Source organism: Halichoerus grypus, chromosome 1 (assembly GCF_964656455.1).
Source record: "Halichoerus grypus chromosome 1, mHalGry1.hap1.1, whole genome shotgun sequence".
Classification (NCBI taxonomy): domain Eukaryota; kingdom Metazoa; phylum Chordata; class Mammalia; order Carnivora; family Phocidae; genus Halichoerus; species Halichoerus grypus.
Genome location: NC_135712.1, coordinates 215,279,034 through 215,306,973, shown reverse-complemented (window position 1 = coordinate 215,306,973; position 27,940 = coordinate 215,279,034). Strand labels below are relative to the sequence as shown.

At 62.7% G+C, this 27,940-nt stretch overlaps 1 protein-coding gene and 1 long non-coding RNA gene across 4 annotated transcripts; both read left to right on the top strand.

The window, feature by feature from the left end:
- The first annotated feature begins 2,711 nt into the window (after window positions 1-2,711).
- Window positions 2,712-27,940, top strand: CSNK1G2 (casein kinase 1 gamma 2). 3 transcript variants are annotated; one of them, XM_078057990.1, is made up of 12 exons: window positions 2,717-2,945; window positions 18,629-19,063; window positions 25,104-25,144; window positions 25,281-25,350; window positions 25,438-25,586; window positions 25,677-25,911; window positions 25,976-26,061; window positions 26,132-26,216; window positions 26,309-26,457; window positions 26,620-26,703; window positions 26,787-26,893; window positions 26,988-27,940. In XM_078057990.1, exons 2-12 carry the CDS (start codon window positions 18,880-18,882, stop codon window positions 27,040-27,042), a joined length of 1,245 nt encoding a protein of 414 aa, XP_077914116.1. In that variant the 5' UTR covers window positions 2,717-2,945; window positions 18,629-18,879; the 3' UTR covers window positions 27,043-27,940. The 3 variants fall into 3 exon arrangements, with proteins under 3 accessions (XP_077914113.1, XP_077914122.1, XP_077914116.1); XM_078057987.1 differs by having other exon boundaries at window positions 2,712-2,945; window positions 25,281-25,586; XM_078057996.1 differs by lacking the exon at window positions 26,620-26,703 and having other exon boundaries at window positions 2,716-2,945.
- On the top strand, window positions 19,070-22,871 carry LOC144379417 (uncharacterized). The gene is made up of 2 exons (XR_013442336.1): window positions 19,070-19,833; window positions 21,259-22,871. It is a non-coding gene; the product is annotated as an uncharacterized LOC144379417 (long non-coding RNA).

The window sequence follows — 27,940 nt, the reverse complement described above, 5'->3', positions numbered from 1 at the left end:
GGGGACCGTGGGCAAGTCACCCCTCCTTTGTAAACCTGTTAACACTTCTCGAAAATGGGCATGTGCCCGTCTGCCTCCCTGCCCCCACGGTGGGGGCCGGGGGGAGAGGCCTGGCTGCAGGGAGCACGAATCCAACCCAATTCCACAAAAGTGAACCGGGGCACCTGCTTGTGTCAGTGGGCTGGCCTGTTCCTGTCCCCCCGGGTCTCTCCAGGGAGATGGGCCTGCCTCCTCCAGGGGTAAGGGAACACAAGGGGTCGCTGCCTGCCCACCTCCTCCCTGAAATCCACAGCTGTTGGGGATTTATGGGGAGGCTGGGATTTTGTTTGGCTTTCCCAGGTGGGGGGATAGGCAATGGGGCAACCGGCTCAACCTCTTTACAAGGTTCTTTTTTTTTTTTTTTTTTAAGATCTTATTTATTTATTTGACAGAGACATAGCAAGAGAGGGAACACAAGCAGGGGGAGTGGGAGAGGGAGAAGCAGGCTTCCTGCAGAGCAGGGAGCCCGATGCAGGGCTCGATCCCAGGACCCTGGGATCATGACCTGAGCCGAAGGCAGATGCTTAACGACTGAGCCACCCAGGCGCCCCTCTTTACAAGGTTCTCACTGCACTGAGAGCCCCAACGGGGCCCTTTCCCACACCAGCTTCCCCAAATGGTGTCCCCATGATCAAAGCTAGAAGGGGTCAGGCACCTGCGGGCCACATTCAAAGTGGGTTAAAAAAGGGGAAACACAAAAGGCTGTTTGCTTTTTCAAAGACTCCAAGTGATTTGAGAGAGAGATGTTCCGCTGACAATTCTTTATTCATGAGTTCATGAATTCCCATGATATACCTGAGGGGGCTATGGAGAGTCCCACCTTACAGACGAGGATGCAGAGGACCAGAGAGGGCCAGCAACCCACGCATAGTCACACAGCCTTTTCCTGGCACCACCCCAGCCTTGGCCTCACTTTCCATGTCCTTTCGGCTGCCTGGGATGCTGCTTTTTACAGGGGTAAGGCTGCAGCTCCGATTGAAAGCTCAAATACCTCTAGAGGAGAGGCAACTGTGCCTCCTGACCCCCTGGGAGTGGAGCACCAGAGAGCAGATTTCCCGAAGGAGTGAGAGAGGAGGACAGATGGGGCCAGGAGTTCTGACGAAATAAAACCCCGATTCTCCAGAATCCGGGAGGACCGTGAAGTTCGCTGGTGCATTCTTTCATTCATTCATTCATTCGCCACACACAGACTGAGGGCCTACTGGGTGCATAGACGCGGCAGTGAGCTAAAGCAGATGTGGTCCCTGGTCTGGTGTTGCTGGGGGACAGGGTGGATTTCCCCCCCTTTTTCCCTTCCTTCCTCCCTTCCTCTTTCCTAGTAATCCACTGAGCAACTGTCAAGAGCTTGCATTTTGGAGGAGGCTGATTTTAGGCAAACAGTTCTCCGTGGGGAGGCTCAGGCCGGAGAGGGTCAGGATGCAGTGAGAAAGAACAGCACGGGGATGTGGCCCGCGCTTCCTGGAGGTGGTGACGTTGCGCGTGGGACTGGAGAAGGACAGGACACAGGGTGCAAGAGCACTGGCTCCGAGAGTCCCAAACACACCAGGTTCAGCCACTGGCTGCTGGCAAAATCCAAAGGCAGAGAAACGAGCGGTGGTAAAACACATTTATTTCAGGGAGGCCGACACTGGGGAGACCGCCGACTCACGTCTCCAGACTGTCTCCCAAACGGGGAAAATACTGCCAGGTTTCTAAAAGGAGACTGCGGGAGGCAGGCCCGTGGGTCGTGCGGTGGGCAGTCACGTCCAGCCCATCAGGGTCCTGCTGGCTCAGGGCAGTCCCTACTGCTCCTGCGGGGGCAGCTCTGGATCCCATCGGGGGACGCTTCGCCTGCAGGGCTTCTGTCCGAGTTCAGAGAGAAGCCGGCAAGAACTTAACGAGAAAGTACAGACTGAGGTGGTCAGTGGTGGTGGCTGGCGTCCTCGGTCCCCGAGGCCAGCCTCTCCAGGGGCCTGGCTTGGCCGCCCACCACACCCTCCCGTCTGCCCACCACCAGCGGGACCACAGCCGAGCATCTGATCCCATCTACGTCCTCGTGCCGGGCTGAGCCCGGGGTCGCTCTGCCCCACGCGGCCTCACTGGACCTCCTGAAACCGCCTGAGCGCCCGCAGGCCTGGGGACTCCCCGGGAGGCCCGATCGGCGTTCCGCCCTGCAGGGGCGCCTGCCTCGGTGGACCTGCCCCGCGCGCCGCCCACCGCCCCGGCCCACTGCCGCGGGCTCCCGCCGGCCGTGCGAGCCCCACCCCGACGCCACCACCCCGAGGCCCCGCCCCGCGCCACCGCCCGGCCGTGGCGTCAGGTGGCGAGACCGTGACGTCACAGAAGCGCGGCGGGGCGGCCGGCCACGCGTCGCCATGGCAACGGCGGGCGGGCCCGGGCGAGTGGCGGGAGCCCCGCCCCCCGGGAGGGCGGACGCGGCCCGGCTCCTTCCTCGCACGCGCGCGCGCGCCCCACCGCACCCCACCCCGCCGGTCGCGCGCCTCCGGGAACCCCCCGCGGGCCGCGGCCTGGCCCTCCCGGAGCGGCCGCAAAGCGCGGCGGCCGTCGTGCGGCGGCGCCCGCGGCCGCCAAGCCCCGCCCCGCGCTGAGGCGCCGTGCGTCCCGGGCCCGACGGCGGCTGCGCAGTGCGCGCGGGCCCTCCCCCGACGCCGGGGCGTAAGCGCGGGCCGCGGCGACGCTGCGAGACCGGGGCGAGCCGGGCGCCCGCGCGGCGGGGACGGCCCGCGCCAACATGCGGAGGCCGGCGGCGGCGGCGGCGCGGGAGCGGGAGCGGGGGCCCGAGCGGGCGCTGGAGCCGGAGCCGCAGCGCGAGCGGGGCCCGGAGCGGGGCCCCGCGCCGCGCTGCTGAGGGAGCCCGGGACGCTGCCCGGCCGGCCGCGGGCCACGGCCACGGCGGAGGCCCCGAGGTAAGGACGCGCGCGCCCTCGCCGCTGCCACGGCCACGCGCCCGGGCCGCCGCGCCCCGCGGACCCCCGGCCCCGCTGCCGGCCCCCCCACCCCCTCGCCCGCCCGCCGGGCCCGCACCTGTGGACCCCTGTCCGCCCGCCTCTGTCCCCCCAGGCCACTGACTCCCGCCTTCCAGACGCCGCCTCCTCACCCCCGTCCTCTCCACACTGTCCCCCTTCCCCCAAACTCGGGCCTGGCCGCCTCGCACTCCCGCTGGCGCCCCCGCCGCAGACCTCACGGTCCTCGCTGATGCCTCGCTCCAGGCCCAGCGGCGTCCCCGGCCCCTCGCTGCAGACTCTGCGGTCCTCCAGTGGCCCTGACTTGAGACCCGCGGTCCCCTTCCCTGCTCCCCAGTGCTGAGGCCCATTGCCCACTCCCCTGTCCCCCCACGTCCACCCTTCTACCCGGGACTCCTGCCCCAGCCCACCCGTTCCTGGCTTTGTGGTCTGGAAGGCCCTGCGGGGAGAGCAGGGTCGGCGGGGAAGGGGCACGCGGCCGGGGGGTCTCGTCGGGGTGACCTGTTGCAGGGCACTGCTTAGGAACCGCCGCCTCGATGTGGCTGTGCCCTCCCCTTTCCGCCCGCGCCACCGGTTTTGTTTTCCGGAAACACTTTGGATCAGGGAGGGGGTGAGATGTCTGTGCGCCTGGGGGCGGTGGACACACTGATCTCCTCCCTGCCCCCTCCTGCCCCAACTTTCTCGGAAGCTTTCGTGGTGGGGGCTGGGGGCAGTCGTCCAGGTAGGCTGGGGAGCTCCTGGCCTCTGGACGGTATTGTTTGTGGGCAGTGGCCTCGCTGGGCTCCAGCACGTTGTCCCCAGTCCCTCTGGCCAGTGTCTGACTCCGGGGGTGCCCACACCTCGTCCCTCCGCTGGGGCTCGGTCCGGTGCGTCTCCAGCTCCGTGGATCCTCGGTCCTCGCCTGGAGGACGTGGCCGGCCTCAGTTGGCGTTTCCCAGCCCCACAGGCTCCTGCAGCTCGTGGGAGTGAGATGAGTGGGAGCACAAAGGCTCCCGTATGGGGGGTACTGTCCGCAGGGACTTCATCTGGTCACTGAAGGAGGGGGCTCCTTGACAGCAGATTGGGAGCCAGGCTCACAGGTTTGAAAGGGGGAGGTTTGCGGTTTTGCTGGTAGTTTTTGTTTTTCGCTTGTGTCTTCACCAGATTGTGCCCCAAGAAAGGGACTGCTGGGCCCTGCAGGCAGATGGGCGGGCTGGTGGGTGGGGACTGGCTGCGCACACCCCAGGTGTTCTGTTCACCCTCGGGGGGTGTCTGAGAAACAGGAAGGGGAGTGCCTGGGTGCTGCGAGGGGCAGGGGTCCTGGGCCAGCGGAGTGTGCTGACTGCCGGTGTGACCTGTGTGGTGGGGGTGGGGAGGGAGGTCTGAGAGGAGCCGCTGGACACACCTGCCCCGCCCGGGGTGGACAGAACCCCAGGAGCCCTGCAGGGGTCGTGGGGCACAGGTCTTTTCTGTCTGAAGTTGGCGCTTGGACCTTCTTGTGTAAAGGGGCTTCGCGTCTGATTTTGGTTACTTCTCATTTTTCTCCAGCGGATCGGGGATGAGTGTCTCATTACCTGGCTCTGGGCGTGTCCCCGCTCTGTGTTGACGGAGCCCCTGTGAAGACAGACTCTTTGAACTGCTGGTTCTGGTTCCAGCTGATTTTTCTCCTTCTCCTCTTAATTACATAGTAATTATCCCTGGGTTGTGAGAGGAAGTAGGTGAGGTTTTTTTTTTTTTTCTAAAGTTGAAAGCCTTCCTGTCTGCTCATCCCAGCTCTGGGGAAGCCAGTATGCCCCCCAGGAGGCATTAGACACCTACGGGGTCACTTGTGTCCGTGGGGATTTACTGGGACAGGCCTGGGGGCCCCCCTCGCCTGGTTCTCTCAAGGCTGTACTTAAGGACGGTGGCATTTCCCCTGGGATGTCCCGTAACTCCTTGTCCCATAGTTGACCTTGTTGCGTTCCCCCTTCCTCCCAGCCCCCATGCCACCTCATGAACAGTGGGGTCCCTCATCCTGGTTGTGGTGGGGTTGGATCTCTGTCTTGGCAGGTTCTTTCCAGGTGGGCCCTGAAAACCCAGGGGTGAGCAGTTGGGGCCCTGTCTCCTCCTAGGAGGAGCTCGAAGCCCATCAAGGCCATAGGTCAGGTGGTGGGCAGAGGGCTGGGGAAGGAGCAGGAGAGGTGGGGCTGTGGGGCACTGGGGGCTGGGGGCCACCAGCCTTCCGGCCTCTGGTGGCACTGGGCAGGTCAGCATGGCTGTGTTGGCCAGCTTCGATGGGGAGACAGGCGCTTGTGAAGGCGCATGGGCATGCTGGTTGGGGTTGTGGTCCACGTCCGTGCCTTGCTGGCTCAAGCTAGGCCGCAGGGTGCTCCGGCGACTCGTCGGGAGTGTTCCCGCAGGTCGAGTCTTTCCATGCGGTACAGTCAGTGGGCCTTCAGGGAAAGGGACAGCCAAGCCAAGGCCTGGTGGGTCTGGAAGGCCCCTACCTTGCATGGCTTCCAGTCTGCCCCCTTCCCTTTTGGGGGGCCATGCTGGGCGGCCTCCCAAGTCCTTGTTGTGCGGGTGAGGAAGCAGAGTCCGGAGTAACCTGCTGAGTATGGTGACGAGGCCAGCACGCACGCCTGTGCCCCTTGGTGTGCATGGTGCCAGGCAGGACCGGTCCAAGCAGGAGTAGGTGTGGTGGGAGTTCCTGGGGCTCCTGCTGATTGGGGGCTTTCATCTCTCCTCCCCATCCCCTGGGTGTTGGCCTGCCCTGTTGCCCCGGCGTCCACAGATGCTTCTGGCCTACGCCATGCTCACACAGGGCCCTTGTGGTGTGGGGGTCCCGCACAGGGTCGGGGGCACTCTGGCAGGTGGTAAATCCTTGCCCCGAAACCCTCGCCCAGTCTTTGTGCTCAGAACAGGCCTGGTCTGGCCCCTCTCCAGGCCCTGTCTGGGGTCCCCTCCCCTGAAGGCCTCCTGCATGCTCTGCTCACCCTCAGAGGGCAGCTGGAGGCCCATTTTTGGGAGCCTTCCCCCTTGCGATGGGTCCTTTCTCTTCTGGGAGCTCAGCAATATCCACGGTTAAATGTCAGGTTACAAAACAGTTTTATTCCTGTAAGTTGCTTTTGGCATGTGTCAGAAGTCAAATTAACTAATACACCAGACCTGGGATGCAAAGGTGGCTCTTAGGTTGCATCTACTGAGGTTCCAATCAGCAGTGCCCCCCACCCCCACCCTGAAGCTCGAGTCCAGCAGAGCGTTCTTGGCGGGTGGGCGAGGTGCCTGCATTTTCCACGCCAGTCAGAGCTTCCTGCCAGAACCCGGGTAGCTCCTGGGTGGGTCCTGGGCCATCCAGGGTCACAGCAGGATCCAAGGCAGCCCTGGGGCGGGCAGTCACTGTTTAAGATGTAGAAATGGACATAATATGTCGTTACTTGGTTTCGTGTTGGTCTGTGACGTCTTAGAGTCTTAAGAAAATTGTGTTTAAAGGTAAACTTCTATTATCTGGAAATCTGTACCCTCTGAGGTGACACCTCATCTGGTTTTAGGTCAGGAGACTGAGTCCCCCGTCTTAGCGAGCGGGTGACTGTCCTCGCTGCGGCCGAGGGTTGAGGGCGGTGTCACTGTCCAGGGCATGGCCTCCCCACGCGAGCATGTGCAGCGCTCCCCGTGGCTGTGCCTCTCATCGCGGCCTCTGCTTGCTCTGCTCCCAGGGCCCGGCCGGTGGGTGCTGAGTGAGCAGGGTGGCCGCCCCAAGGAGCGAGCCTTGGCTGACCAGGCAGGGAGTGGGCCCGGCAGAGCCCTTCTGCAGGCCTCTGGCCGTGGGAGCTCCAGACAGCACCCCTCGGTGGGGCGGTGCTTCTAGAGGCTTCCCCCCCAGAGGGCCTGGGGACATTTCAGTCTCCCCAGGTTCACCTGTGTGCCTCAGGGATTAGAAATCCCAGAGGGGCGCCTGGGTGGCTCAGTCATTAAGCGTCTGCCTTCAGCTCAGGTCGTGATCCCAGGGTCCTGGGATCGAGCCCCACATCGGGCTCCCTGCTCCGCGGGAGGCCTGCTTCTCCCTCTCCCACTCCCCCTGCTTGTGTTCCCTTTCTCTCTGTGTCTCTCAGTCAAATAGATAAATAAAATGTTAAAAAAAAAAAGAAAATCCCAGACAGAGATGTGCAGAAAGGCTGGGGGCTTCCGGGAGAGACGGGTGTGGTTCGTTGGGACACAGACACCTGAGGGCTCTCACTGCTTCTAGAAATGGTCGTGGGTGTAATTCCGGGTCTGTGACAGGATACCGATGTCCTTACCACGCCATGCAGGAGGCCCTGCTGGGTCTCACAGATCACCCCCAGTCAACCCCCCGAGCAGCTCCGCATGCGGGAGTAGGCCCGGGAGAGCTGATGGTCCCGGGCGGCCGGCCCCAGGGCCCTCTGGCACACCGGTGCGCACCTCTCTGCCCCACCAGCACCTTCCCTCCTGCCTCTGCTCTGACGTCAGCGGGGAGGGTGGTGCGAGGTCTCAGCACCGCCCACTCACTGCTGACCCTCCAGTCTGCTGGCCCCCACTCGGGGGCTACCTCCTTTTTCTGTAAGCTGCACTGATGGGCCTGTTGGAAATTTATGCTGAGGACACTTTCTATCCCTGCTCCCTTTCTTCCGGCACTGATGACACTGGGGTTGAATCACTCTCTGGGGGGCGTCCTGGGTGCTGTGGGGGCTGAACAGCTTCCCTGGCCCCACCCACTTGGTGCCAAGAGCTCGCCAGTCATGATGGCCGCAGATGTCCCCAGGTGTCGCCCACTGTTCCTGGGGGCAGGATGGCCCCCGGTGAGAGCCCCGCCCTGGAGATTTGCTTCCAACCTGCAGCTGCTGCAGGGAGCTGGAGCTGAGAGGGGCCTCCCCGAGCGTGTGGGTGCAGCCACAGCTCACGGGTCCCGGGGCCTGTGCCGTCCAGCCCTCCTGGAGCTGGACGTCTGAGGAAGCAAGTGGGGAGAGGGCTCTGGGGGCTGGTCCTCCCAGCAGCTGTCAGGGAGGCGGCCTGGAGTTGCGGACTATGCTGCGTGGTGGCTCCGTGGTGGCCAAGGTCCCCGCACGCACGGGGCAGAGGACCGCCGGGCCTGCCTGCCGCTCGCTCTGCTGTGCTGTGCTCCCTCCTGGTTCTTCCCTGGCCTGCAGGCTGCAGGGGGAAGAGTTAGACCTGCTGCCCGGGGGGGTGGGGGTGGGGTGGGGTCTGACTTCTGCAGGTGGAGCTCCTCTACAGCCAGGTGGGAGGTAGGGGCAGCTTGGGAGATCATCTGCCCTGGTTTTGGGGGAGCAGAGGGCCACGGCAGATACTCCACTGTCCTTGCAGACGTGGGGGCCCAGCTCAGCGGGTCCCAGTGCACCTGGCGGCCCTCGCCCAGGCTCTGCCAGGTGCTGCTCACCCCCTGGGCCACGGCTTCTGGGGGGTGACAAGGGTTTCTGAGGCACAGGAGCTCCAGCCCCCGGTGGAAACGGGACTCAGACCACGTGGGTGGCTGACAGCACACCCGCGGCCTTGGCAAAAAGCAACAGGTGAGATTCATTGTTTAACTCTGTGTATCTGGGATCATTTAAACACGTAATTGGTGTAAGAGGTGGTGGTTGAGACGTTCGTTATTTCTTTCATGTTTGGGTGTGCATTTGACACTCGTGGCTCATCGCTATTTGGAAGCTAAATTTTCATTGGAAATGCTTGATTTTAAGAAGTAACACAGAATTGGGCGCCCGGGTGGCTCAGTTGGGCGTCTGCCTTCAGCTCAGGTCCTGCCTGGGATCGAGCCCCCCATCGGGCTCCCTGCTCAGCGGGAAGCCTGCTCCTCCCTCTCCCACTCCCCCTGCTTGTGTTCCCTCTCTCGCCCCTCTCTCGCTGTGTTTCTCTCTGTCAGATAAATAAAATCTTAAAAAAAACACAGAATTGAGTAGAAAACATTAGTGACCCTGTGAGCGGTGAGTCTTCCTGGGAGGTTTGTCAGTTCTGCTGTGCCCGAGGACCTTAGTGTCAGACAGACAGCCTGTTGCTTGCTGAGGGGGACGTCCTCATACTCAGTGATTTGTTGCTTGTCTGAGGTTCGTTGTTAACTGAGTACGTTGCCCCTCTCTCTGCCGTATCTGGCTGCTGGTGCCAGGGCTGGTTGGGGTTGGGTGGGTGGCTGGCGGGCCTGCAGAGTTTGGAGTAGAACCTTCAGGATTAAGTGAGGGCTCCCAGGCCCCACTCCAGCGCCCTGCATCAGCACCTCGGGGTACACTGGGAATCTGGATCTTCAGCAGTGCTGCATATGAATTCTGACGTAGCCTTCTGGGCACCGGGGGCTGTTCCATCCGGGGCTGAACTTGGGGACCAAAGTTGGGGGCTGCACTGCCACGTGTGTGGCCAGAGGCAAGGGCTGGGTAGTTCCGGGGTTTCTCCAGGTCTTTAACTCGTCCCTACTGCCACCTGGGCCTCTGGGGGGCGGGCAGCCTCCCCAGGGCCTCGGGAGTCGGCTCCTGTGAGCCTCCCGGTGTGTGAGCCCTGTGTGCGCCCTGACTGGGTTTGGTGAGCGCCTGGGGTGCTGTATGAGCTCAGGGTCCCCAGGCCCTGCGGGCTGGGCCTGTCCTGGTGGCTGCAGTGGGGGGCACCCTCGCCCAGGGCCACTGAGGGGTTGAGGCTCGCAGGTTGGGGCCGCTGAGCTCTCACACAGTAGCAGATCAGCCCTCACGCCTCTCCCACCCGGCCTGTCGGTTTCTGCATCTTTCACTTCCTGTGGGCACGCCCCACTTGACTCCTCGGAAGTACTTACAGGCAGCGTCTCACAGAAGCTAGGTAAACCCAGGTCCGGGGGCAGGATGTGTGGCTTTGACAGTGGGCCGGCGTGCAGGTCTGACTTCGATCTGCACCCGTCTCTCCGAACCCCACTCACTGCCTTTTTATGTATTTATTTTTATTTTTTTTTTTTAAAGATTTATTTTAGAGAGAGCAGGTGTATGCACACAAGTGGGAGGGACAGACAGAGGGAGAGAGAACCCCAAGCAGACTCTGCGCTGAGTGCAGAGCCCTACGTGGGGCTTGATCTCATGACTGAGATCACGACCTGACCTGAAACCAAGAGTCGGATGCTTCACTGACTGAGCCACCCAGGCGCCCCTCACTGTGCCTTTTTATTTTTTATTTTTAAGATTTTGTTTTTATTTGTTTATTTGAGAGAGCGTGTATGTGCATGGGAACGAGCGGCGTGCTCATGGAGGGACAAAGGGAGAAGCAGACTCCCCGCTGAGCAGGGAGCCCAATGTGGGGCTCGATCCCAGGACCCTGAGATCATGACCTGAGCAGAAGGCAGACGCTTAACTGAGCCACCCTGGCGCCCCACTGTGCCTTTTTATTTTTTATTATTTTTTAAAGACTTCATTTATTCATTTGACAGAGACCAGCGAGAGAGGGAACATAAGCAGGGGGAGTGGGAGAGGGAGAAGCAGGCTTCCTGCTGAGCAGGGAGCCCATTGTGGGGCTCGATCCCAGGACCCTGGGATCATGACCTGAGCCGAAGGCAGACGCTTAACGACTGAGCCACTCAGGCGTCCCGGTTTGGGTTTTTTTTAAATACCCTTGATTTTGGAGCAGTTCTGTGTGCCGAGTTACCGCGCGGCGCAGAGTCCCCCCGGGCCCCACGCCCAGGCCCTCCGCCCCCCCGTCACATCAGCGTGGTGCTTTTGTCAGCGCTGACGAGCAGACGCTGCCACCTTGTTGCTCACCAGAGACCCTCGCTCTGTCCCGGGACCCCATCCCGACACCACGGGATTTCGGTTGTCACTCTGCTTCGGCCCCTCCAGGCTGGTCCCCTGGGTCCCCTGTTCTTGTGTGGATGCCCTGGGCGGTCGGAGGAGGGCTGGCCGGGGGTCCCGCAGGACGTCCCCAGGCTGCGTTCGTCCCATCAGGGGTCCCCGCTGCCCACGCGGCTCCTCCCTGCGGACACTGGCCCTGTGTCCTGGCCGGGCGTGCTGGCCAGGGCTGCACACTGTCCTGGAGCCCAGAAGCCCGGGATCAGGGTGTGGTGGGGCCGCACTCCCCCTGCAGGCTTCAGGAAGGGTCCTTCCTGCCCTTCGGATTCTGGTGTTGCCGGCCATCCTGCTGTCCCTTGGCTGTGGCAGCATCTGTGGCCTGCCCTTCCTGGACATCTTTGTCCTCTCCTCACGAGGACACTTGTCTGAGGAGAAGGCCTGCCCTAATTTGCAAATAGGGTCCCATTCTGGGGTTTAGGACGTGCCTTTTAGGGGACTCAGCTGCCCGCACCAGGGACTGCTACAGTGCGTCATCATCGTGGTCACGCTGGGCCAGCCAGCCTGCCAGGATGAGGGGTCCCCGGGGACCGTCACGTGGGGCTGGGACCCCCTGCCCCCTTAACAGGTAGTTAGCTCTGTGGAAGGGTATGGGTGAGGGCTTTTCTGGGTGGCTGTGGGGGGTCGGAGGAGAGGCCAGCACTGGCCCGTGCCGCCCCAGGCGTCCGCTGAGCCCCCGGCACCCACCTCATTTGCCCGAGCCCATTTCTGCACGTTCGTCTTCCGGGCTGGCTGGATGGTCCCATGTGGGTCACACGCGGGGCATGGGGGGGGTGGTCCAGGGTCTCGTGCGAGCTGTCCGGCAGAGGGTCCGCACTCGGACCCCCCACCGTCAGGGAAGGCCCCCCAGGCGTCCCCACCGTCACCCGTCTCCCGGGGCAGAACGTGAGGGCTCCCTGCTCGTCTGCCCAGACCCCTCCTGTTTCCCTTCAGCTCTTTATCACAGTGATTTTCAAACGCACCCGGATGGAGCACGAAGCCCCAAGGTCACCAGCAGCTTACCCGGATCTCCGTGGCCTGCCCGGCTTCTCCGAGGCAGCGTTTTAAAGCAGATCTCAGGTGTCTTCTCCTGCTGCCTGTACGTAGACAGGAGGTGCCCGCCAGGGACACTGGTGCCCAGGTCTGGGGGTCGCCCTCTTAAGATTCTCCACTTGCTGCCCGTTGCGTGGCCTCCGCTGTGGGGCTTGTCATCGGGACCTTGCCTCTCTCGTAATCTGGTTTGTTGTGAGAAAACGCGGGTCTGTCCAGAGGTTGCAAGGCTAGTGCTCTGAATTCCTGTGCTCTCAGGGCCGTGTTTGCACAGCTCTGTCAGCGTCTGCCGGGCCCGACCCGCTCGAGAGCAGGCTCTGGCGGCCTGTCTGGGGGCCCGTCAGCGTGCCCGCCTCCCTCTCTCAGCCACGGTGCCTCCGGTCCGCCTTCCCCCGCCTGCCGTGTCCTCGCAGCGCGGCCCGGCCAGGACTTCGGGCGGGAGCCCCACGCTGTCTCCCTGTGCCTTCTGGGCTGCCGAGCTTACGCTCACCCCGGACCAGGACCTCTCCCTCCTGCTCACTGAGAAGTGGCCCCTGTTTGTGGCACCCGCCAGTGATGCTTCTCCCCGGTTTCATCCCCACTGGTTACCTGGCAGCCCCCACGGGGTGGGCGTGTGCTCTCTCCTCTCCCCAGTTTATTTGGGGTTGGAGTCCTTCATCTGTAACTGCCTGATTTATGATCTGTTTTGCTTGACACACGTCAACACTGGCCTCATCATGGGGCGCCAGTTGGGCAGCCTCCCGTGCCTGCCCTTTGGGGGCCACTTCCTTCTCTGTCATAACACAACCTTGCAGGTGACTTCGGACTTCTCGGCTGTGACTGCAAGCTTGGCCGTGTCTTCGGGGTCCAGGTCACTCGTGGGGAGTGCTGTGTCGATGCCAGGATGTGGCACAGGGGGTACTTGTGACCCTGGGCCCAGGTGAACCCTGGGGAGGAGGCCTCGCTTGCAGGTCATCAAGCCCCTGTGAGACAGAGGTGTGTCCGGCTCGGGAGGGACGTGCGTGTCCAGAGACGCCCTGGGGGGCACAGCCTGGATCCCACGTGAGGCGGGTACTTGTGAGTCGGCACCCAGGACTGGGTCCACCATGTGCCCTGGGGCCGGGCAGCCTCGGAGGGCCCCCCTCCCTGAAGGGGGGCTGCCTGTCCGCATCTGCTCCCAGACTTGCCCCGGCTCTGGGCTGGGGCTGCGCTGGTGATGTCAGCCAGGGACTGTGACATCACTGAGTGGAGACGGTCAGAGAAGGGGGTTCTTGGGGCCTCCACCAGGGGAGCTGGCCCCTGGCCCTGACAAGATGGACGACCCCCAAAAAACCACGGCAGGTAACTCACCTGAGGTGGGTGCTCGCAGAGGAGCATAGCCCCGACCCGGAGTGGTCCCTACAAGACCTGTTCGGTGTGGACCCGGGGGCTGCCTGGGCACTGGTCCGTGGTCCTCGTGGTGGGGGCAGGGGCAGGGGCAGGCCGGGGCTCCCCCCGCCGGGTCAGGGGCCACGGGGACCTGAGCGGAGCCCTTTCCCCTGGGGGCCTGCCCTGTGTCAGGAACTGGGGGCCATGTTGCTTGGGTGGAGAGTGGGTTTATTTTAGGCCTGAGTGAGGGACGGGAGGCCCCTTCCCCCAGGATAATTATTTTTAGCTGTGGCGCCTGGGCCTAAGCAGGGCTAACAGCAGACACTTCCGCTGCCCTCAGATCTTGGGTTACCCGGCTTCACCCAGGTGTGCCAGGCTGCGCACCTGCCCGCTCCTGGATCCTGGAGGAGCGTTATTAGGCCCTGGCCCTGGCCTTGCTTCCCACAGGCCGGCGTGTGACTCACTCTTGCTGGTCCCCTGGCTCCCACCTGGCTTTCAGAATGTCCCAGGACAGACCCGGAAGGCTCCTGTGTGGCCCGTGCTGGGTGGGTGGCTTCCCAGGGCATCCTGAGCTCGGCCGCCTTCCAGAACATTCGCAGGTCCATGCTGCCTGCTGGGCTGGGGGCTGGCGGCTCTTTTCGCAGGAGTGAATAGCTGGTGGGCTTTCCTGGGAAGGGGTCAGCGTGAAGGGCTTCCAGCCTGCCGCCACGGTGCCCGCTGTGCCCTACAGGCGGTGGCCCATGTGGGGACCTGCCCTGTCGTAAGGGGACTGCAGGGGGCCGGCGTGGGGCTTGGGTGAGCTGCAGGAATGGGTCACTGGTGTTGTGTCGAGGGACCTGTGGGCCCAGGGGCCTGAGAGGGGGCAGTGTGTGCACGAGCATCCTTCCAGTGATGTGCCCAGGTGCCTTGTCTCTGCGGCCCCCTGGAGCCGTTGGAGGCCCCTTCTGGACGGGGAGGCCACCAGGGGCTGCTGGGGAGGCTCTCGCAGAGGGAGCCTGTTCGGAGTGGGACAGCCAATGGAGTCCTCCCGTGTAAGCGCTGGCAGAGGGTTTGGAGAGGGAGCGAAGGGTGTATGGAGAGTGTCCGCAGGCCCCAGGCATGCTGCCACCATGGTTAGGATTCTCGAAGGCAGCAGCAACGAGGTGTCCAGGGAGGAGAGTGCTGTCAGACCCCGGACCCCGCCATCACAGGGAGCTACCTGGGGGGAGAATATGGGTCTCTCAGAGGGGACCCTAAGAACCACCCCCAGACACGGCGGTCTCCCTGGTTTTCTGGTCCTTGAGGGCAGCTCTGCAGGCCCAGGAGGGGTTTGCGCCCTGGGTCACGAGGCCAGGTGGAGATGCCCATCCGGGGTGGGGGCTGCTAGGGACGGCCCTGTGCTGATGGCCGAGGAGGGGCCTCCCAGGAGGGATGGGGGCTGAGGTCCTGAGGCATGAGGACCCCAGAGGGGCTCCTCCCGTGGGCCTCGGGGCAGAGCAGTACCGGTGGTTCAGCAGGGAGTGGAGCCCCCCCTTGTGTCCTGGCGTTCTGCACCCTGGCCTCCCCAGCTCCGCTCCCGGCTTTGTCTTCCTGGGGACCGGACCCAGCGTGCTCTCTGGTGCAGAGCAGAGCCGCTCTTGTCCCTTGGGAAGTGCCCCGGGTTCAAGGAGCTCTGTGCCAGACCCTGGGACAAAGACCAGATCTCTGCCTTTACGGGTCGTCCTGGCCTGGTCTGTGTGGAGACGTCCCAGCCCTCGCCGCTGGGGGCGCGTCCCCTGAGCCGAAGGCTCTGAGGATGTCCTGTCGCTGGCTTCCACTGCACTGCCTTTGGGGGGGGCCCCTTCGCCCCTTGAGTTCACCCTCCGTCAGGATAGTGGAGGTCACGAGATGCGAGAATGTTCTGTGTCCCACACAGAGTGTCTGCTCGTGATCTTTGAAATTCCTGTGGATTTTACATCTGAAGGACTCTGGGCCTTTGTGTTTCGAGCATCCATGCGTGTGTTCTTGAGTACTTTCCGACTGGAAAGAAAATCTAAGTGTCTGTTAACGGGACAGTAGGTAGGTTCCGGTGTCCCCTTGGTGTGGAATCCAGGAGACCTCCAAAGGAGCAGGGAGCATGTGACAGGTGTGCGAAGGGCGTGTGGGTTGCTGTGTGTGCCGAGTCTACCCGGTCGCTAAGAGGCTGTGTGTGGCTTTAGTGTTCTGCCCTTAAGTTTTTACCAAGTAAAGAACCAGGTGTTTTTTGCAAAAATCCTGCCCTGGCTGACGACCACCTCAGGGAGTGCCGGCGTCCTGCTCATTTCTGCTCCATCCGGCCCTCTGGGCGGCCCAGACCAGGCTGTGCGTCCGGGCGCCTGCCCTGCGCGTGGGCTCCGTTCCTGGTGCGGGAACGTTCCTGCAGGCAGTGGGGGCTCTTCCAAAGGCAGCTGCCCGCTGTCCCCTCCTCCGTTCCTTTCTCATGACTCCTGCTTCAGCCGCCGTCACTCTCGAGGAAATGAGTCTGGCTTCCTTTGTCTCGGTCGGGGGGAGACTTGTGTCTACAAAGAAAGCAGGCGTTCGGGGAAATGCAGACCAGAAGCACCGCCGCAGGGACGGCAGCACGGGCTGGAGCCCAGGGAGCGCTCGTACCCTCGTACGCGGTGTGTGGGCTTCCAGAAAACGGCGTGGCCACTCGGAGAGCAGCCCAGCAGCTCCTCAGACGGCTGCGGGAGAATGGCCGTCTGAGCCAGCACGTGTGCGGCCGGCTGCGCAGCCGGAGGGACGGAAGCACACGTCCACCGACGCTCGCTTCTCCGTGCCCAGAGATGGACACGCACGGTCCCCCACGCACGGGGACGGACCCCAAGCCCACGACGCTCAGGGAGGGAACCAGACACAGAAGGCCACGCGGGGTGTGAGTCCACGTGGGCGACACGTCCAGAACAGGCTCATCCGCGGACGGGAAGGGGGCTCGTGGGGGCCGGGGGCTGGGGGGTGACGGCTGATGGGGTGGGGTGCCTTTTGGGGCGATGGGATGTTGTGCAATTAGATCATGGTAATGCTTGGATAACTATTAAAGGCCACTGAACTGTACACTTTTAAAGGGTGAAACGTATGGTATGTGAATCGTATCTCCGTAATAGGACTAACGATGAAGCGGGGACCTAGAAACAAAAGATGCCATCCCCACCCTCGCGAGGAGAGAAGTGCTCTCTGGCTTTTCTTGTGTGGTTCCGACGCCCCCACGGTGTGTCCAGGGAGCAGGGTCTGGCTCAAGCCCAGGAGGAAGGCTGGGGCCTGTGGACGGCTTTGTCTTTAATGGTAAACTTGAGACGATGGTCTGTGTAGAGTCACCTTCAGGTGGAGCCCCAGCTGTGCCCAGAGGGGCTCTTGGGCATTTCCAGGTGTGCGCCACGGGAAGGGGGCCGGCTCCGTCGATCTCAGATGGACGTGTTCCCTCCCGGGGCAGCCCAGCCCCTGTCCCCAAGACTCCATCCCCCTTGCATATTCTAGGCCCTGCCCAGGGGTGTGTGGGGTACAACTGATGGAGCGGGGAAGTTGGGAATCCCTGCAAACCCCCTTCTTTGTGTGTGGCCCCCGTTCCTGACTGACAGGTCCAGCACACCTCACTCACTCACTCTACCCCCAGTGCCCACCAGAGCGATGGTCCCCCAAGCAGGCGGGGCCTTGCTCCTTCCTGACCCCAAGCCTGAGGTTCTTCTGTGGCGGAGCAGGGTACTGAGCCAGGCCCCGCCCGGGCTTCCGGAGCAGCACCCCTTTGTGCGTGGTGTGGGCGTGCACACGGGTGTGAGCGCCACACCCCGGGCCATCGCCTCTCCCTGAGCACGTGGACTGGGGATCCCCCCCGCGGGGCCCCCGCCTGCTCTGGGCCAGCTGTTCCCAGGACTCTTGGTCCTGGCCTGGTCAGTGGAGGGGCATCCTGGGGGCCCCCATGGGGAGGCGACACCATCCCTGCCTCCCTGGCACTTTGGCCGCAGGGCTGGTGGGGGAGCAGTCCAACCTCAGGGTGCTCCCACGTGCGGCCAGCCCCGCTCAGGCGCCTCAGACTCCGTGTCTCGTCTTGGCGTTAAGGAGCCCGCCTTCCCCGATCCACGATGAGCAGGGACACGCGTGAGCTGGGTCGTGCCGCTCTGGGCCTGACAGCTGTGTGCACAAGCAGAGCCCCTTCCGCGGGACCCTGGCGCGCACTCAGACCTAATCTAATTAATTAATTTTAAGAAAGGGAGGAGGGAGGGGAGGGGCAGAGGGAGAGAGAATCTCAAGCAGGCTCCACACCCAGCCCCACGTGGGTCCAGCACGGAGACCGACGTGGGGCTCGATCCCGCAGCCCTGAGATCACGACCTGAGCTGAAATCCAGAGTCATCCGTCAAGCGACTGAGCCACCCAGGCGCCCCACACTCAGATTTTAGAGGAGGACGTGTTTGGTCGGGGGCGCTTACAGGAGCATGTTGGTGGTTTCTTCTTGAGGAGATCCTTTGGCTTTGGTGTGAGCGGTTGGTGGGGGTTGGAGGAGGAGGTGTGGCTGAGAGGCCTGGTCTGGCTGGCCAGCCGGCGCCCAAAACCTGCGGGGACGGGGGTGGGCCTGGGGACGCAGGGTGGGCTGGAGGCGGCTGGCCAGGGCCAAGGGCCGGCCGGGGGTTGTTTCTGTGGGTACCTGCCCCTCGCCACACCCAGCTTGGGTGGCTGGCCCTTCCTCCCTGCGTCCTGGGGGCTGCGCAGTGCCTGCCCTTCCTTCTACAAGCCCTCCACGGCCCCTGCTCCGTCCCTGAGGGGCCAAGGCTGGTCCCACCCTGGGGGCATGCACCGCCTGTGCCCGGCTAGCTGGCGCTCTCGGCCTGGGAGCCCACCTGACTTCCCTCAGCAGCTGCTGACCCAGTGAAGCCTTGCCAGGGTCACAGCAAGCCCCACCTGACCATAGGTCTCAGGTCCTGGAATTAGGCCCGGGGACCTTGGCATCACCTGACCGCACAAGGTGAGATGCAGTGGGGGCCGGTGGGGCAGGCCAGAGGCCTTGGAGGTCGGTGGCGAGGGCCTGTCTCCCAGCCCCGGGCACTTTCTGCTCTGCCGTGTCGTCTTCCCTGTGCTGAGGGGCAGCCCCTCGGCCTGGGGAAGGGGCTGTGGGTGAGGCGGCTCCCAGCCCTCTCTGCACCCAGACCGGGGGCTCCGCAGCTGGCCTCGGGGTTCTAGGGCCTCGGTCACATGACCAGCGCCGACTTCTGCCAGTGGGGCTGTCCCTGAGTCACGGGGTGCGGGTCACTCGGCAGCACGTCTCACACCAGCTTGACACGTGGCACGCACAGGGGGCTGGGGTCACTGCACCCCTCTGTCCGGGCCCCAGGAAGGCGTGGCTCGCGCTCGCACCTTCGTAGATCTTTCAGCGTGCGCTTGGTGGCCCGAGCCTCTCATGGTGCTGCCCTCGGGTCCCCCTGCAGGCTAGGGCTGCGTCGTGGACACGCATGGCCTCCTGACCCGTGTCTCTGTTTCTTTGCCAGCCGGGAACCACGAGATTTGAAGCGGCGGGACCTGTCAACAGAATGTGTCGTCCCCCTGCATGTGACCCCGAGGCCACCGAGATGAGCACCACCACCGGGCCCTGGCAAGCGCTGACGTCTCACTAGCCGGGAGCCACCGGGCCACCATGGTGTACTAGCCCCGAAGAGCCGGCCGCAGCCTCAGGTCTGCACAGACCCGGGATTTGCACGGCAGCTGAGTCACCGTGGAGAGGCCAGGGTACCACAAACTTATGGATTTTGACAAGAAAGGAGGGAAAGGGGAGTCGGAGGAGGGTCGGAGAATGTCCAAGGCCGGCGGCCGGACCAGCCATGGCGTCCGGAGCTCGGGGACCAGCTCAGGGGTCCTGATGGTGGGACCCAACTTCCGGGTCGGGAAGAAGATAGGCTGTGGCAACTTCGGGGAGCTCCGGCTAGGTGAGCCCCTTGCTTATATTCCGGGGCACGGGGAGGGGGAGGCCGCCCGAGGGGGCTGTGGCCACCACTCCCAGATGACTTCCAGATGGTTGGGACTGGGAGTTCAGGTAAGTGTGAGATTCTGCTCCCCAAGGGGGAGGCTTTGCCAGAGGGGTGGACCCCTAGCCTCACCCTGTGTTTTTGAGGGACAGTTTTGTGGGGGATCTGTGTGCCCCCCCATACAGGGGGGACCCACGTGGAAGTTTCTAGCTGGTGCGCCCAGGTGCATTTGCAAGGTGAAATGCGAGCTTAGCTCCTGCTGAGCACTTAGCTGTCAGGAACCGCAGGCAAAGCCTGAGCCCTGTCCAGTGGCCGGTGTCACTGCCGTGGGCCCCAAGCAGCGGCCCTGAGAGCCTGGGTTGAGCTGCCGTCCTGAGCCAGAGCCACACCACGGCCGCTCCAGAGGCTGCAGGGCTGGGCTTGGGCCGTGGAGTCTCACTGCCTGTCTGTTGCTTCAGGAAGCCCTGGGCTTGGGCCTTCTGAGCCAGCCGACTGTCAAGGGCTGGGGGTCCGGACTCCGTGTGCTGGTTGAGGGGGGCATGCAGGGCAGGTGCTGGGCTCGAACAGCGGATGTGTCTGTCTGTCTGTCTGCAACACTGCCAGACTCGCGGGCGAGAGCGCAGCGCAGCCGTGTCCAGCCGTCCTGGCACAGCCCCGGCCGCCTAGTAGCCGGTTCCGCAGCTGACCCCAGACGGAGCCGCCTTCACCCCCTCCCGCTGCCCTGTTAGGATGTGAGTGTTTGCACCCACATGCACACACAAACCAGGACGCGCACACAGGCCCAGGCCTGACCTGCAGCCTGGGGGCTACGGGGGCCTGTCCTTGGGGTGTCAGGATCAGCCTACACAGCACGGCCCTGCGTAGACAGATGAGAGTGTGCGGTGGGGCCGTGGGGTGCAGCAGCCTTGGGTTTAAAACAGCTTTAAAATTGAGGTATGTGGTGTTTTCTGCCTGGCTTTTGCTCAGCGTGATTTTGAGTTTCCCCGGTGTTGCATGTGTAGGTAGCTGGTGGTCCATCCGAATGTCTGCGCCCCGTTTTCTTCATCTGTTCTCCTGCTCAGGGACATCTTTACCGTTGTGAATAAAACTGTCCTGCGCGTCCCTCTGCAGGTCTTGCCAGACTGATCTCCACAGTGATGGTAACCTTTCTAAACTCCTGTGGGCAGTATCCGAGGGTCCTGCGTGTCCCATGTCCCCATCAGCATTTGGGGTCGTCAGATTTTTCTGTTTTGAGCATGCTCGGGGGTGTCAAGGGGTTTTCATTTGCATTTCCCGATGATTCATGTTCTCCTATACATCGTGTGTCTTTTTTCCTGGCGATTTGAAGGTTTTTCTTTTATCTTTGGTTTCAGATTTTGATTCCTCATTGTTTAAGGGGGATTTCTTTGTGTTTATCCTGCTTGGGATTGATTAAGCTTCATAGATCTGTGTAATACTTTTTCATTAAATTGGAAGAACTTTAGTCATTGTTTCTTCAAATCTTTCCCTGCCTTCATCTTCGTGTCTTTTGCATCCTCAGACTCCGATTACACATACGTTAAGCGTTTGATGCTTTTCTGCAGGTCCCTCCAGCTTCTTTTGAGTTTTGTTTTAGCCTTTTTTTCCTTCTTTGCTTCAGTCTGGTTAGTTTTTACTCTTTTATAAGTTCGCCCTTCTTTTTCTCTGCTTTGTCTGGTCTATTGTTGGAGCCGTTCAGGTGAATTTTTCATTTCATACACGGTATTTCTCACTTCACTGGATTCCCCTGTTTCTCCCTTGAGGTTTATTTTCCCCATCTTGTCCTTTAAATTCTCACACGTCCTTGTGACTATTTAAAATGCTATAAATCTTTGGCACCTTTGACTTTGTGATTTCCTGTTACTGTCTCGTTTGCCTCCTTTTGCACGTCTAGTGCTGTCTTAGTATCTGTTGGAAATCGCAGGCGCCACGTGAGGAGCATCTGCGTTACGCTTTGTCTTGGAGGCTCATCTTGACGTCGTCGGGGTCTGGTGGGCAGCTGAGAGCTGACCTGACTCAAGGGCTGGAGTCACGTCTGTCTCACGGCGAGGGCATCCTGGGTTCTCAGCCAAGGGTCGGGGGAGTTCAGGAAGGCCTCCGAGTCTGGATGGCTGCAGCTCCAGCCTTGTGTGGCCTCAGGATCTTCCTTCTGCTCATAGCCCCTCGGGAGGTGAGACTGCTGACGTTGGTGAGGCCCTCGGAGCCCCAAGCACCTGAACTCCTCCAGCTGTCTGCGCACCCGGCTTCAGGCACGTGTGGGCACGAGTACACGGGCTCCCTTCAGCTCACGCTGGCCTTCAAGGACTCTGGCTCTCCCTCAACTCCCACGGGCAGTCAGAACGCCAGAGTTTCTTCAACAAGACACAATAAAGTTATCAGTTACCATAAAGGATCAGTTAGAATCATCAGAGTTTAAAACATCTTTTTATGAGGGGCGCCTGGGTGGCTCGGTTGAGTGTCTGACTCTTGGTTTCGGCTCAGGTCGTGACCTCATGGGTCGTGGGATCGAGCCCCACGTGGGGCTCTAGGCTCCGCGGGGAGTCTGCTGGAGATTCTCTCCGGCCCCTTCCCCCACTCGTGCGCACGCGCTCTCTCTCTCTTTGAAATAAATAAACCTTAAGAAAAAACACCCATGTATTTATGAGAAGACCTTGTTAGGAGCGTGGACAGGCAAGCCACGGACGGGCAGTGCTCAGAGAGCACCATGTGACAAAGCCCTGGTGTTTGCGCCCGTGGAAGGACACCTCAGTAATAAAAAGACACTCCAATTAAAAACGGGCACGAGAGGGGCAGGCGGCCGGCTCCATCGGACGACCGTGTGACTCTTGATCTCGGGGTTGAGAGTTTGAGCCCCATGTCAGCTGTAGAGATGACTTTAAAAAAACATTAAAAACAGGCAAGAGATGTGAAGAGAGACTTCACAAAAGCAGACCGCTGAATCGCCAGGGAGCTCAGAAGGCACGCCGCCGCATCAGCCACGAGGGAAGGCAGCCACGTGAGTCACACTCCATGTTTGCAGCACGAGCAGCAGACTTGGCAGAGCGGGCCCGCGTGCCGCTAGGAAGTCCGCGTCCTAACACCTCCGCGGAGCTCGTCGGGACACCGGGCCCGGCGGCGGGCCTGCTGCAGCGCGGACAAACCTCCGGTGCGCCGTGTGGACGGAGCCGGGAAGGACGGGGCGTGCCGGGTGCTGCCCCTCGGTGGAAGCGTCTCGGGCCGTGAAGGTGGCGCCGGGCCCGGATTCTGTGCTGGCGACGTGCTCATCGCATGGGGCGCTTCACGTGCGCGCACCTCACGGGTCAGTGTCTCCCGTCAGCCGCGGGTCCTACTGAACCTAGTCTGTGCTCTTCATTGGTAGAATATGGAGGGTACTGATGTCTGCTGCTTTGAAATGCTCTGATTTTGTTAAAAATAAGGGAGATGAGGGGCGCCTGGGGGGCTCCGTCGGTGAGGCGTCTGCCTTCGGCTCAGGTCGTGGTCCCGGGGTCCTGGGATCGAGCCCCGCACCGGGCTCCCTGCTCGGCGGGAAGCCTGCTTCTCCCTCTGCCGCTCCCCCTGCTTGTGTTCCCTCTCTCGCTGTCTAATAAATAAAATCTTTAGAAAATAAATAAGGGAGATGAGTGGGTGACAGGTGCACAGACACAGTGGAGGAACGAAGAGCAGGTTGTTTCTGCTGTCATCTAGGGGCTGAGGATGTGGGTCTTCCCTGCAGGGGTTTTCCATTTTTTTATGTTTGCAACTTTCATCATAAAATGTTGAAGGAAAAACATAAGCGGCAAAACCTGTTTTTTATCAAAGCCCAGGAAGCAGGGCTTCAGGAGAGCTTTCCTGCCCTGCTGCTGAGCGTCTGTGAAGAGCCTCGTAGCTGAGTTGTCTGCCCAAGTGAACGGACGTCTGCGGGAAGCCGGGGCCCCTCTGCCCACCCCTCCCAGACCGCGGCAAGAGACGGGGGAGGAGAGAACGCAGACTGGGGGAGAGGCGAGCCGGGCTCCTCCCGGACAGCACCCTTGTGGGTGCGCAGCGGCCTCAGCAGTCTCTCAAGGTGCAGTCAGAAATGAATGTTTTGTTCGAGCAACAGCTGGAAAAGAAAAATGTAAACACACTACCTGGGTCAGCGCGCCCAAACCTGCCAAGTGCCCGTGGATGAGTGAATACATAAGCAGGATGTGCACGCGCTCCCCGCTGAGAACGAGAAACCTCTGTGAGAGAAACTCACCTGCGCGTGGTGGCTGGGCGGCCGGAGTTCAGCTGTGCCCCCTCAGGTCTGCAGGCCTGCGGGGACCCCTCGGCACGCGGCATGCTGGGGAAGCTGACCCGCTGGCTCTCGAACCGCCCCTGGGAACAAAGGCCCCAGGATGGCCGAGGCCGCGCCGAAGACACCCCCCGCCCCCGCCGGTGCCGCAGTGACACACACACCTGAGCGCACGCCCGGGATGGGGTGGTGACCGGGGGGAGGGGCTCACAGGCACGGGGAGCCCCGGCCTCCGCCTGCGGGGTGGTACACAGCGGGGTTTCCACCGCCACGTTGGAGGAACAGCCTGGGTGTGGATGTCACCATGACGGGGAGAGTAAGCTGAGGCCTCTTCCCACAGTGGATCCTGCTCAAGGCCAGTGGGGCAGACCGTGTGGCATCTTGGAGGACCAGGGACACCACGTGGAGCCACATTCATGGCCCTTAGGGTCCCGTGAGGCCAGTCCGAGGCCATGGGCCAGGATCGTGCTGGGAGGGGTCCTCTGCTGGAGACGGGGGCGCAGCTGTCCACGGTGCTGCGCCCGGTAACCCCCAGAGGGTTGGGGGGCAGGGGCAAGCGTTTGGGCTTGAGGGGCTAGGGCAGCCCTCTGTTACGCAGCAGGTCACCGGACCTCAAAGCCAAGTGGGTGCTGGGTGTCCACACACAGGGCACGGAGACCCTTCTCAGAAGCCCTGAGCCACGGGGCTGGGGCCGTCTCACCATAAGTCCCGTCTGTGGGGCTCTAGCAGGTGAAATCTGGGCTGCGGCAGGTTCCGGAACTCATGTGTTTTCAGTTCTCTGAGGTTGGGCATGTGGGCTCTTTCTGTGTGGGTTCCTGGGGGTCCTGCTCCTGCTGGTCAGTGATGGGCCTGGGAAGACCCTGCCCCGGGCTTGCTCTTCCTGTGAGGCACACAGATTCCTGGCCCCAGGTGTGGTGAGCTCTGGTGCCCTGGGAAGCCAGCCAGGGGCTCTCTGCCCACCAGGTGCCACTGAGCAGTGTCTCAGTGGGCCACGGGTTCCAGCAAGGGGCAGGGCCCTGAGGCCTGTTCCCTTTCTGCACCACAAGGGAGCTCCCCACGCTGATGGCCGGTGTGGAGCGCCTTGGGTGAGTCATCGCAAGACAGGACCTGGACAGGCCTCTCCATGCGGCTTCTTGCCAGGGGGCCGTGCTCCACAGGGTCGGGGTCTGCTGGTGGGTCAGACAGGAGGAGATGAGCCAGGGGCAGGGGGGTGTGGACTGCTCCGGGGCTGGTACTAAGTAGAGGCAGAGCAGGTGTCGGAGTGTAGAGTTACTGGAGAGAAGGGACGGGGGGTGTCCCGGGGAGCCAGGGGGGGCTGCTGCAGGTCAGATGGCATAGGCGGAGGGGAACACCACCCTCTGCTGCTTCGCTGTGGGAGCTGAAGAGGGGCCTCGGGGTCATCGTGGGTCTGTTTTCTCTCTTTTTTAGATGGGAGAAATTGGCACGAGTTGGTGTACTGGCAGGAAGGATCCCCTAGAGAGGAGTTGGGAGCAGCCTCCTTGACTGGGCGGGCCTGGGTTGGTGGGGGGAGGGCAGGGCTGGCTGCAGGGGGGCTGGAGGATGAGGGTGTGGGGCAGATGGGGGCCACCTGCGGCGGGGCAGGGGGCTTTGTAGGCATTCTTCTCACTCACAGGGCATGGCCGGGCTCAAGGGGGTCTGCTAGGGAATAGGAGGTGGCCCTGGAGGCGTGGGTCAGGTGGGGTCTCCCCCGTGCTGGGGGCCCTGCCGCGCTGACGCACCTCTCTCCCACAGGGAAGAATCTCTATACAAATGAATACGTAGCTATTAAACTGGTGAGTTCAGGCCTTCCCTCCCACCGCCCAGTGGGGCCTCAGGGGTCCTGAGCTCAGACTGGCCCGGGGGGTCTCCTGGGGGGCGGGGTGCACGCACGGTGGGTCCCCTGACCACATGTCCACCTGCCCTTCCCAGGAGCCCATCAAGTCCCGGGCGCCTCAACTGCACCTGGAGTACCGTTTCTACAAGCAGCTCAGCGCCGCAGGTACCTGGGCCCCGCGCAGTGGGGGCGCAGTGGGGGCCGCGGAGGGTGCCACCAGGTCCCACACGAGTCTGTGTGTCGCCCCTGCAGAGGGCATCCCTCAGGTCTACTACTTCGGCCCGTGTGGGAAGTACAATGCCATGGTGCTGGAGCTGCTGGGGCCTAGCCTGGAGGACCTGTTTGACCTGTGTGACCGCACGTTCACGCTCAAGACGGTGCTCATGATCGCCATCCAGCTGGTACGGGCTGGGGGTGCTGGGGAGGGACGGGGGGCAGGGGAGGGGCGGGCGGGCCGAGGGGACATCCCTGAGCCCCCCTGCCCACCACAGATCACGCGCATGGAGTACGTGCACACCAAGAGCCTCATCTACCGCGACGTGAAGCCCGAGAACTTCCTGGTGGGGCGGCCGGGCACCAAGCGGCAGCACGCCATCCACATCATCGACTTCGGCCTGGCCAAGGAGTACATCGACCCCGAGACCAAGAAGCACATCCCCTACCGGGAGCACAAGAGCCTGACGGGCACGGCGCGCTACATGAGCATCAACACGCACCTGGGCAAGGGTGAGCCGCGCACGGGCCGGGCGGGGGGGCGCGCGGGCCGCGCTGACCTGCTCTCCCCCCGCAGAGCAGAGCCGCCGCGACGACCTGGAGGCGCTGGGCCACATGTTTATGTACTTCCTGCGTGGCAGCCTGCCCTGGCAGGGGCTCAAGGTGGGCGCGGGGCCGGGGGTGCGGGCGGGGGGGCCTGTGGGTCGGTCTCGGCTGACCGCTCTCCCCACAGGCCGACACACTGAAGGAACGCTACCAGAAGATCGGGGACACCAAGCGGGCCACGCCCATTGAGGTGCTCTGCGAGAGCTTCCCAGGTGAGGGGCGCCCCAGCCCTGCGGCCCCGGGCCCCACTGACCCCCTCCCCCCGGGCCCCACTGACTCGTGCGCCCCTGCCGGCTCTCCACAGAGGAGATGGCCACCTACCTGCGCTATGTGCGGCGCCTGGACTTCTTCGAGAAGCCGGACTACGACTACCTGCGCAAGCTCTTTACCGACCTCTTCGACCGCAGTGGCTTCGTGTTCGACTATGAGTACGACTGGGCGGGGAAGCCCCTGGTACGTGGGGGTCCCCGGACCGCTAGAGCCCTGGTTCCTGCAGTGGGTGAGGCCCCAGGATGTGGGGCCGGGAGCCTTGGTGCTCCATGCCCATGGGACCCCAGGTGCGTGGTGGGTGGGAGTAGGCTGCCCGGCCTCAGCGCTGCGTCCTGCCCCCTGCAGCCGACGCCCATCGGCACGGTCCACTCCGACCTGCCCTCGCAGCCTCAGCCTCGGGACAAAGCCCAGCTACACAGCAAAAACCAGGTGAGGGGCTGGGCCAAGGACCCCAACCATGGGGGCGGTGGGGCAGGGCCCACCTGACCCCCCTGCTGCCTCCCCCAACCCAGGCGCTGAACTCCACCAACGGGGAGCTGAACGCGGACGACCCCACTGCCGGGCACTCCAATGCTCCCATCACGGCGCCCGCGGAGGTGGAGGTGGCCGATGACACCAAGTAAGGCCCTGGGCAGCAGCTGGGCGTGGGGACACCATGGGCCCCCTCCCCACCACCGGCCACATGTTCGTGTTCCCTCGCCCACCCTGTGCAGGTGCTGCTGTTTTTTCAAGAGAAGGAAGAGAAAAGCAGTGCAGCGTCACAAGTGATGCTGGGCCCGGGCGCCCTGGACCCTCCTGCCGCAGCCCCCCGGCGAGCCTGGCCCCGGCCACGTGGCCCACAGCCAGGACAGACTGCAGGGCCAGCCGCGGCTGCCCGCCCCCCACGCTGGGTCACTTCCTTCACATGAGACTTTGCGAAATTTCTACGCCCGTGTCTGGTCCTCCCCTCCAAGAGCATTAACTATTTCAAACAAGGAGAAGAGAAACAGTGGCCACCCTGCCCTGCGCCCCTCCCGCCCGCCTGCTGAAGTGAGTAGTCGGCCGCCCGTGCCGGCCAGCCCGTCCCGTTAGTCTCATAAAGTCCAGCTTGTCTCCCTCGATCCAAAGGCCGTTTTCTCGAGGGGGTGCTGTGGGCGTTGCTGCCGGGGCGAGCCCGCCCTGGGCCTCCCTGCACCATGGGGGAAGACGGGGTGGGGGAGGCCCCCCAAACCAAAATGCTGCACCAAAGCCTGGGCCGGCGGGCACAGCCCCGCAGGGTTTCCTGCCACACCTGCTCGTGGAGCTGTGTCCAGGGTCCCGGAGCCCCGGGGGCGGCCTCCTGCTTGGCACTCGGGCCGCGGTCTGTGCCCGGGTGTGCGTGGGCTTCTCGTGTCTGTGCTCCACGCCGCCGGCGGACCAGCAGGAGACAAGCGCCTTAAAGCCCTGTCCCAGCCCTGCAGGCGCGTCCAGGGCCGGGCAGCCCTGGTGGGAGTGTGGTCCTCCTGGGCCCCCCCCGGAGGGCCCACGCTGCCTCAGGGTGGAGCAGCCGGGGAAGGCCTGGCAGCGGTGTGTGTGTCTAGGTCTTGCTTTACACGGTGTACAGAAATGGCACTTCGGTTTCTCTGATGCTTCCTGGAAGCCATAGAGTTTAGGGGCTTTTTTAAAAAAATAAAGGAAAATGAAAGCA

What these genes read in the sequence shown, in the direction of transcription:
- CSNK1G2 (XM_078057987.1), top strand. Translation starts at nt 18,880, where the DNA reads ATGGATTTTGACAAGAAAGGAGGGAAAGGGGAGTCGGAGGAGGGTCGG. An exon ending in AATACGTAGCTATTAAACTG is followed by an intron (nt 25,145 to 25,280) that starts GTGAGTTCAGGC and finishes TGCCCTTCCCAG; the next exon opens with GAGCCCATCAAGTCCCGGGC. An exon ending in CAACACGCACCTGGGCAAGG is followed by an intron (nt 25,912 to 25,975) that starts GTGAGCCGCGCA and finishes CTCCCCCCGCAG; the next exon opens with AGCAGAGCCGCCGCGACGAC.